Genomic DNA, 9,141 nt, shown 5'->3' with positions numbered 1-9,141 from the left:
TTTTTTGTTCCTGAGTTACTCGCGAATTAAGTAAAAAGGAACATTCAGACTTTATTGCGCTCGTAACTCCGTTAAAAATCATCGTATCGCAATTAAAAATACATATTCTTAAAGCTAAAACGTTGCTCTATCAAGTGGTGTAATTGCCAATTTTTAAAAAATAGAATATATGAGTTGCTAAAAAAAGTCTTTACCAACTTGTAAAGGGATTTTTTCCCTAATCCAATATACGTAACTAACAAGGGAAGTTTCACAACTGTCCGGAACCGATTTAATTCTCCATGAAATATATTGTTAAACACGAAAATCTAAGAGACATGTATTTTTTACGTGTATACGTGTGCTAACTCGTATTTAAGGAGTGTTTTACGAGTTAGCGCACGTATAAAAAAATACATGTCTCTTAGATTTTCGTGTTTAACAATATATTTCATGGAGAATTAAATCAGTTCCGGACAATTGTCAAATTTCCCTTGTAAGCTTAATTATTTTAGTAAAAAACTCATTGCTATATGACAATTTATTGCGACGGCATGTATAACGCGCAATATTAAATCCTGTTATCTGGTTACACGAATATACCTACCATTATTTAATATATATATATATATATTTTGCTTGTCTCCAACCGTCTTCAATACCAAGTTAGCAACCTTGTTCCGCGGGAGGTGACATGAAAAATCAATAGAGCTAACGTCGGTCCATCGTACGCAGTACGCTTGTGCAGTCACTCCCATATTTCAGCTCCGATTGAAAACGCGAAACGAACGTATCGCCTAGAATCCTTCTCACCGTCTCCCATGCCGGATACAGCATCCCACCCATGAAATCGCTCGTGAATTGTATGCGTTATGCAAACGCCAAGTATTTTCTTCAAGACTGCAGGTAGAAGTAGTGTCCATTACACGCAATAAAGTGGAAGGTAAGTTTCCCGTTTACAAGCACACATCGTACACGTCGCAAATTCAGCGTTTATGAAGTATATTTCGTTATTTTAATAAATAATGATAATGAAAAAATTCTTGATTTAAAAATGGGTATTTCTCGTATCTAAAATATTAAAGTAACATATATCTTCTTTTTACTGAATTGTTTTCTTGTTTTAATATTGCGCGAACAAATTAGATGGAATAATGGCTGTGTTCAGCAGAAAAAGCAACTTTGCAATTGTTGTAAAATTCTTTAATATTAATCTTGCTCAGTTCCTTACTGGATCTATAAATGTATAAATTAAAACATATGAAAGAATTTTATAACAGTTACTGCTTTCTCTGCTGAACGCGGCTAAAATTTACCCTCTTTTTTTATAAAGAGCTTCGAAGTAAAAAGATATTTTAGTTTTATTTATTTAAGTCATTTATGTTCATAAAGTCAAATATTCTCGATGTAAGTAAAATTTTTTTTAAAAAGGAAACTGTATAATAATTAACACGCTCATAGATATATACAAATTGTAAATCTTTGTATTTTTTTCTTTTTAAATATTTTCACGATCGCGTCATCAAATTATTTACTATAAAAAGTAACGACACAGTAACTGAAAAGTAATATTTGCCAACCCTGGACGACCCCTTATAAAATATATTTGTGCTTTAAAAAGATTAAAGTGAAAAATATATATATTAATGATATATAATATATATGTATATTAATGACAGAAATATGTAAAATATGTAAAAATCAAGTCATATCACGTATGTTGTAATTATTGAATTTTTTAGCTGTGAAATAAAAGAAATCATATGGTATATTAAAGTATAGGAAAAAATATTCTTAAAGAATGGACGGACCTGGATTAGGATACTCGTATCATCTTCCATCTGCTGGTTGGAACCTCAAAGTCAGAAATGCATTGTCGCAGTTTAGTGACCTTTTTAGTGAATTTAACAAATACATTGCGCCGGCTTATCATCATGACCGCTGCGAAAGGTACGTGATCTCTCTGGAAGATCGTTTAAGAAACGGAGATTCAGTAATAATAACCCAGTGAGAAATAACAATGGAATCGATGTCGAATTGACATCGATTCGACGTCAATTCGAGGATTTGGACGTCGAATCGACATCGATTCCATTGTCATTTCTCACTGGGAAAAAACTACGACACAAAAGCTGCTTCATTAAATAATACTTTGCTGAAAGTATCTCAATTCTAATCCAATCCTTTTCTCTTCTATTAATAAACGAGTATAAAGGAATTATAGGAAAAAAGTGAACAGACTTTTTACAATGATCTGATAATTTTATAACATTTGTATTTATAGTGTTTCTTAAATCACTACTCATGTAGCCTTATTCTTGATTAAAAATTGAGTCGAAAAGTCTTCTACAATTTTGCAATTTTCGCAATGATTGACGAAATATTAGTTTCTAAAGATTGTCGAATAAGCACATATCTGACTGCCCAATCAATTAACTATTATGAGTTGCAAAATGGTAAAGGACTTTTCAAATTAATTTTTAATCAGGAATATATAGCACGTGATTCGGTAATTACTTGTTATTAATAGCGCTATATGATTAGTGTTCGCTATTTTAAAAAACACTCTGTATATATAAAAGATAGAACATGACCTCTTTTTATTATTAAATAAATAAAAAAATAAATAATAAATATGTTCACTGTTAATTTGTGTGAATTTGTATACACATAATAACAATTTGCATGCATCAGTATATTGTTAATTTAAACTGTCGTACATTTGGCCCATAGATCCGTGCAGATGCGTTTGTACTCGATGCATAAAAGGGAATTTGTCATGGTATTTGTTGCCTTTTTTGTGTGTTTCGGATTGGCAATTTTTATCGGCCTCGCCGGTAAGTATCACCGCAATAATTTGCCGCTTACTTCGAAATAAAAAAAAATCGACAGCACTACTATCATTAACCTCATCAAATATACTGAGAGATATCGTTGTATTAATGTTTTTAAAGGACCGCCTATAACGTCGACTAGCGAACAGAAAGCGCATTTGAACGGTAGCGAGATGGCCACTGGTCCATTCATCATGAAGACACCTTTATTGTCCACGTATAGCCAGCAATTATGGGTGATTGCCAAGCTATCGACATCGAATAACGATGGTACCGTGTAATTTCTGATCATTTGAACTAATAGAGAGAAGCATTTATGGAACGTAAAGTTTGTTAGACAACAGCATATTTATTTCTTTATTTAGATGTTATGATGATCGATCATTCGGTGCCAATTTAAAAATAACCTTTCCTTTTATATAAATGTATTCAGTAAAAAATAAAATAGATTAAAGAGATAAATTTCTCAATTTTTTAATATTAAAGTCCTTAGGGCTACGATTGAGATAACAAAAATCCAGATATACATATATCTGTATTTTAATTTATTTTAGATCATCATTTATTTTATTTATATTTATTCTACCTATATTTTACAGTTTTATTATTCTTGAATATTAATTACGTGTGATAATTTGTAGATGAGAGGTACGATAAAGGATTTCAAGTTAGCGTCTCCATAGATGGTATCACTGCTGATCGCAAGCTCGTATCCGTACTACCTCCGGAGGCTGGACATAATCGGTAAAGATGCAATAAAAATTGCGTTCTCGAAATTGTAATTAAATTTGAAGCATGAAACGAGATTGTAATTAATAAAAAAGATTCTTTATACTTTAACTATACATTTATTTGCTTTAATAACACACAATGAATAAAAACTGGAGTTTTATATTAGAGAATTAAAAAAATGGAGTTTGTATTACATTATTGAGTGAAATGCATAAATTAATGTAGATAGATCTCTCGTGATCGAGTAATAATATATGAAATGACGACTGCTATTGTTTTCTAGAACCAGACATTTGAAGTGTGAAAGGCAATCCTGCGAGGAACTGGTTGTCGCCCACCTAGGATTCCTCGATTATAGCTACTATATAATTACTGTCCGCTTTCATGGACTCGAGAGTTTCCATCAACGATACACGATACGAGAACTCACATTCTACGTCAGTAAGCACTGCATGAAATGATCACATTCGTTTGGATACAACAATTCCGAGATTCGAGTGCTTCGATCTTTTCTTTATGTTACTCCTATTTTCTTCTGTTCACAGTTTAAGAACTACAATCCAGCATTTACACAAATAGAAATCTGGTTCCGACTGATCTTCTTGTTGACCACGTTTGGAGTAATGGTAATGACCGCTATGATAATGATGTAAAAGATAGATTAAAACGAGTCAAAGATTTTTCGTTTCTGCAAAATTGAACAGACAATTAGATGATTAATCGAAATTAAAGATTAGTTTTAAAACGATGCGTAATTTTATCTTTCTATTATATTATTTTGGGAGTAAATATTATAAAACATAAAAAAGTTTAGCTCATTGTATCGTGTCGATTTCGAGTAACAAATTGAATACAATAAATATATTTTGCTTAATTAACTACTCCTAATTTCTGCGATTTCGATGACCGGAAATTTCGTAAAATGGATTTCGAAAAATGTATCGCTTTCAGTGCTGGTTCGGCCATTCGCTTAGAAAGTATCCACTACACGATTGGTCGATAGAGCAAAAATGGATCTCTATACTTCTTCCATTACTGATTCTGTACAATAGTAAGTTCTCCAGATTCCGACTTTTTTTTATTAGTATACATGTGATTGTCGACGTTTTATTGAATTTATATTGAACAGATCCACTATTTCCTATGACGTTCTTGGTAAATTCCTGGGTACCCGGAATGCTGGATGCAATCCTGCAAACAACTTTCTTGTGCGCTATTCTTATGTTCTGGCTTTGTGTCTATCATGGCCTTAGACAGGTACTGATATCGTCAAAAATTGAGAAATATTGATTGATAATTCTAATGTACAAGATCATAATGATAGAAAATTAGTTGATTAATTCATTATACATTATTTATTTGTTACTAATAGAATATTAACATTTAAAATTACATTTTTATTAAAGAAATAAAATAAGAGAATATGCTTTTTATTTTTAATATTAATATATTTTATTTTAAATTGCATATGTTATGTCTTATATTCTGTTATCTTATAGTTCCACAATTAATTTATTTGTTTAGAACGAGAGACGGCTCATCACGTTTTATTTGCCAAAGCTCTTAGTGGTTGGTATGTTATGGGGTGCGGCATTGACTCTCGCTACGTGGCTCCGTTGCACCGAATTGGAAGATCCCACTTATAATTATGTTCTTGATACATCGAATTATTACGTAAGTTGAACGCGCTTATTAATATAAATTATTACAATAGAATATTAATTCATTTATAGATCATTACAATATATAATATTACTAAATATATACTAACGTCTATTATGTTAGTGTATAAAAATGCCTTCTTAATTCTTTCATTCTTTTTTGACAAACACATATAGTAAGTCATAGTCAAATTTTTTTCATTTTTAAAACTTCAAGGATTAATTTATAAATCAATATTTTTCCTTATGATCTCAACAACTCTGACAATTCGAATTGTAAGGCCAGTTACATACCTTAAGATGTGGGTCAAAGTGTAATCCGGTGGGACACATCTGCAATCGAAGCATTCCCCAATTACACTGATAGAATCGATCACACAAAAAGGGATGTGGCAATAACAACGGATCCGAATAATGAATTGGACATCGTGGAAACGGTCGTGGGCAAATAATCTCGGATGAGTTACAACCGCCTTGCCAGGGCCAGGTGCACACCTGGAGATCGGAGTTGAAATGCATTCCTTCTGGACACCTAAAGAGCATTGGCTTGCCCCAGTCGCATTTATAGAACTGAAATTATAAAATTATGTTTTTTATATACGAGGGAAGCCAATACTCACAAGGGACCATCTCGGTTTGTACAATTGTTGTAACAAGTTAATGAAAATCTTTGATATCAGTAAAAGTCGACATAAGATGTAAATTAAGGAAAAAAGCAAGAGCGTATAGATCGTAGATTCCAAGAAATTTAATGTTATAGTGCATGGTAAAAGTTCTAGAATGGCTAATATCTCAATAATAAGAATTTTACTGGACCGTACATTTGAAAATTCAATAAGAAGTGAAAGTAATGGTCGTAAACGGTAAAAAAAAATATATATATATAGTATATATAATAATACAGATTGAATTATTTAAATATTTAAAGATTTAGTTTTGACGGTTACGGCCATTACTTCCGCTTCTTATTGTTAAATTTTCAAATGTATGGTCCAGTAAAATTCTTATTGTTTATTTTTTGAGATATTAGTCATCTTAGAACTTTTACCATGTACTATAACACTAAATTTCTTGGAACCTACAACCTATACGCTCTTGCCTTTTTCCTTAATTTATATCTTATGCTGTCAACTTTTACTGATATCAAAGATTTTCATTAACTTGTTGTACAAACCGAGATGGTCCCTTGTCAGAACGTCGCAGATAAATCTACAGTCTATATAATCAAAAGGAAAGAAATAAATTTATAAAAGATATTAAGAGCGATAGTATAATCAAAAATGAAACAGTCACAATCGATTTCTTACAATTCATTTGGTTCTTTTCCGCGAAGAAACTTACCAAGCTACAGTTAGTTGAATGAGGTAGCAATATTAGATGTTCGTCATACGGGAAATCAGAGCACAGATTTTTCTCTTCCATTTTAGTTGTGCTTATGCTTCTTATGACATTGATCTTGAGTTTCACTTCGCATAACGTCCTGGCGTCAGGATCATTTTCATGCACCTGATAACCTCGATTACGATTCTCGTGATTTGTCGAATCTTTCGGCGGACACAAAAGTTGCATTGTGCAGCTTACTTGCAGTGGCTTTGACTCGCTGTATTTCTTAATGTCTTTTTGTAATTCCATCGGACATTCGACGATCGTGTACAATCCGCTGATCTTTAGCGAAGCTTGTAGTACAATAATGATGCCGATCGCTAATTGAGTAAATAGCTGTTTATTTGTTGATACAAATGATTCAACTTGTTAATCAAACGCACATTTAAGCAAAGAAGTAATATAAGTTGTTCTCTTCATTTTGAGAAAGAAAAGAAATTCAGAGTAATTACTGAATGTAAAATATTTCGCTATTTTACTTTAATATCTTTTTATAAATCTATGCGGAAGAAAAGAAAACATACATATATGTTTACTGAACATGATATTTTTATTTTTTAATGAAAATTTTATATTTACTTAAAACATAAATTTGAAATATATATATGTCTATAAATGCACAATTATAATATACATTTTATTTCTATTAACTTTTATATATTAAGATTAAAAAATTTACTGGCTTAAAATATCTTTATTAATTCGTACTATTGTTTCCTCAAAAAAAAAAAAAAAGATTGAAAAAGAGTTAAGGATAAATACTCACTGAATTGCCTCATGTTCATAGATGGATAAGCCAAAGATAATTTTACTGTAACTGTTATCGAACGCTTATTGTTTCCGTATGTTTGTTGCACTTGCTACTCTTTTCTTCTTGCACGCGCAGATTCGATCGCAATTCGATACTGATATAGATAATTTCTCAACGGTCAGTAGTTCTCATGTTATACTTCAAGATTACCGGTTCTTGATCTTTATTTGGCATCGTATTGAAAGTGGTATAGAGATCGAAACTAGTCTCTATCGAAGAAGAGCGACAAAAAGATGTGATCGCGATAGAGAAACGATCGATGTACGATCACTTATAATGAAAAAGATATATAAAAGATGCGTTAAATCTGTACTTCTTAACACATACTTCTTTTTCCAGGGCTTCAAGGTATTCTTCTTCACGGTGGGTGGTTTCTACATCGCGTATCTGTTGCTTCTTATATTAAGGGCATACAGCGAACTACGATCTATGCCATACTTCGGTAAACATATTTCTTAATTATTACGTGTCTAATGGAACACACGGTATTATTTGGGCGGTACACACAATATTTGCGTACAGCTGAAAAAGCAACTGTTGAAGATTCTTATTATATATTCTTACGGTTATACACTTAATTCCAGCAAGAAATTAAGAGTAAGAACCAATCATATTAGAGAATCTTACAGTAGTCGCAAAGCTGCTTTTTGTGCTGAATGCAGCCATTCTTTTGTCTAATGTTTATGAGCACGTAAAGTATACGATCACTAATCACTAATATTATAGACGTGCGATTTGCGGAATTTAAATGTAATTGTAATCTATAATTAGCCAATTTTAAACCAATATATATGTCTCAAAAACTGTTCGGACCGACACATGACGAATATTTTTGTTTTATTTTTTCGAGAACTGTCTTGCTGTGGTATTTTAATTCACGAATTTTGGGACATCCTGTTTATATAGATATATAAATAATATTTCAAAATTGGGGGGGGCAGTAGATGACATTTTTATAAAAAAAAATCTTATACTGAACTATATCCGCGCGTCTATTTATTTATTTTAAACGAAGCAGAACGAAAGACATTTATCATATTCGTTTTTACATTCTTTATATACAGAATCCTCTCAATCATAAATTGATCTATTATATCTTCGAATAATCTATAATTACTTGAGCGTACGATTCGTTTTGCAGATTTACGTCTGCGATTTTTGACATTGCTTGCTGCGGTGGTCGCCGGCGTCTGCAGTTTGGTCACTGCACGTCAATTCGGAGCCGGTGTATTAGAAGATAGCTTCGCTTCTCGCCTCTCCACTTATTACCGCACATCCGCGCAGTTTATGGCTCTTTACGGTCTCCTTAATTTTTATTTGTACACCATGGCATACGTTTACGCACCTGCATTGCAGCAGGTTTATGGGCAACGTGAGTATCTACGAAGAAAATTATTGTACTCCATGAACCCCTAATCTTCGATATAAGATTTACTTATTGACAGCATTAAACTTCAAAAACAAAAATTTTACGAAATAAGATAAAGACACTAGTAATCGGAAAGAAACAAAAAATATGAAAAATCTCTTAAATAACATTTATTTATTGAAAAAAATATGAAGATTTATTCTGTACGTACATCATTAACATTATTTATAAAAATGACACTTGCAACATTTTTTATTATTATTGGCTTCATTACTGGTTTTTTTTCTCTAACTCTGCTCAATTATGAAGTATAGTTATAGAAAAGAATAATTATAAAAAGATTTTATAATATATTTATATATATATATACAG

The 9,141-nt window shown here is 31.6% G+C and overlaps 2 protein-coding genes across 3 annotated transcripts in view; one reads left to right on the top strand and one right to left on the bottom strand.

Annotated features, from left to right (window-relative positions):
- The first annotated feature begins 751 nt into the window (after positions 1-751).
- LOC108720248 (transmembrane protein 181) overlaps positions 752-9,141 on the top strand; it is a 10,102-nt gene continuing 1,712 nt past the window's right edge. Inside the window, exons 1-12 of one of the 2 annotated variants that reach the window (XM_018444144.1) lie at positions 752-922; positions 1,780-1,929; positions 2,713-2,816; positions 2,934-3,083; positions 3,455-3,557; positions 3,829-3,982; positions 4,091-4,171; positions 4,497-4,596; positions 4,675-4,802; positions 5,070-5,219; positions 7,740-7,842; positions 8,542-8,772. In XM_018444144.1, the coding sequence (XP_018299646.1) occupies positions 1,781-1,929; positions 2,713-2,816; positions 2,934-3,083; positions 3,455-3,557; positions 3,829-3,982; positions 4,091-4,171; positions 4,497-4,596; positions 4,675-4,802; positions 5,070-5,219; positions 7,740-7,842; positions 8,542-8,772 (1,453 nt within the window). In that variant the 5' untranslated portion in view covers positions 752-922; position 1,780. Of the gene's footprint in view, positions 923-1,756; positions 1,930-2,712; positions 2,817-2,933; positions 3,084-3,454; positions 3,558-3,828; positions 3,983-4,090; positions 4,172-4,496; positions 4,597-4,674; positions 4,803-5,069; positions 5,220-7,739; positions 7,843-8,541; positions 8,773-9,141 lie in introns of both variants that reach the window. The other variant, XM_018444142.1, reaches the window with a different exon arrangement.
- Positions 5,457-7,373, bottom strand: LOC108720249 (probable endochitinase). Its single transcript, XM_018444145.1, has 3 exons — positions 7,356-7,373; positions 6,548-6,909; positions 5,457-5,776 (listed from the first exon to the last, which is right to left on the bottom strand). The coding sequence occupies exons 1-3, from the start codon at positions 7,366-7,368 to the stop codon at positions 5,459-5,461; spliced, it is 693 nt and encodes a 230-aa protein (XP_018299647.1). The 5' UTR covers positions 7,369-7,373; the 3' UTR covers positions 5,457-5,458.

This window comes from Mycetomoellerius zeteki, unplaced genomic scaffold (assembly GCF_001594055.1).
Source record: "Mycetomoellerius zeteki isolate Tzet28-1 unplaced genomic scaffold, Tzet1.0 scaffold149, whole genome shotgun sequence".
Classification (NCBI taxonomy): domain Eukaryota; kingdom Metazoa; phylum Arthropoda; class Insecta; order Hymenoptera; family Formicidae; genus Mycetomoellerius; species Mycetomoellerius zeteki.
Note: the sequence above shows the minus strand (reverse complement) of the source record. Positions and strands in the feature narration are given on the sequence as shown.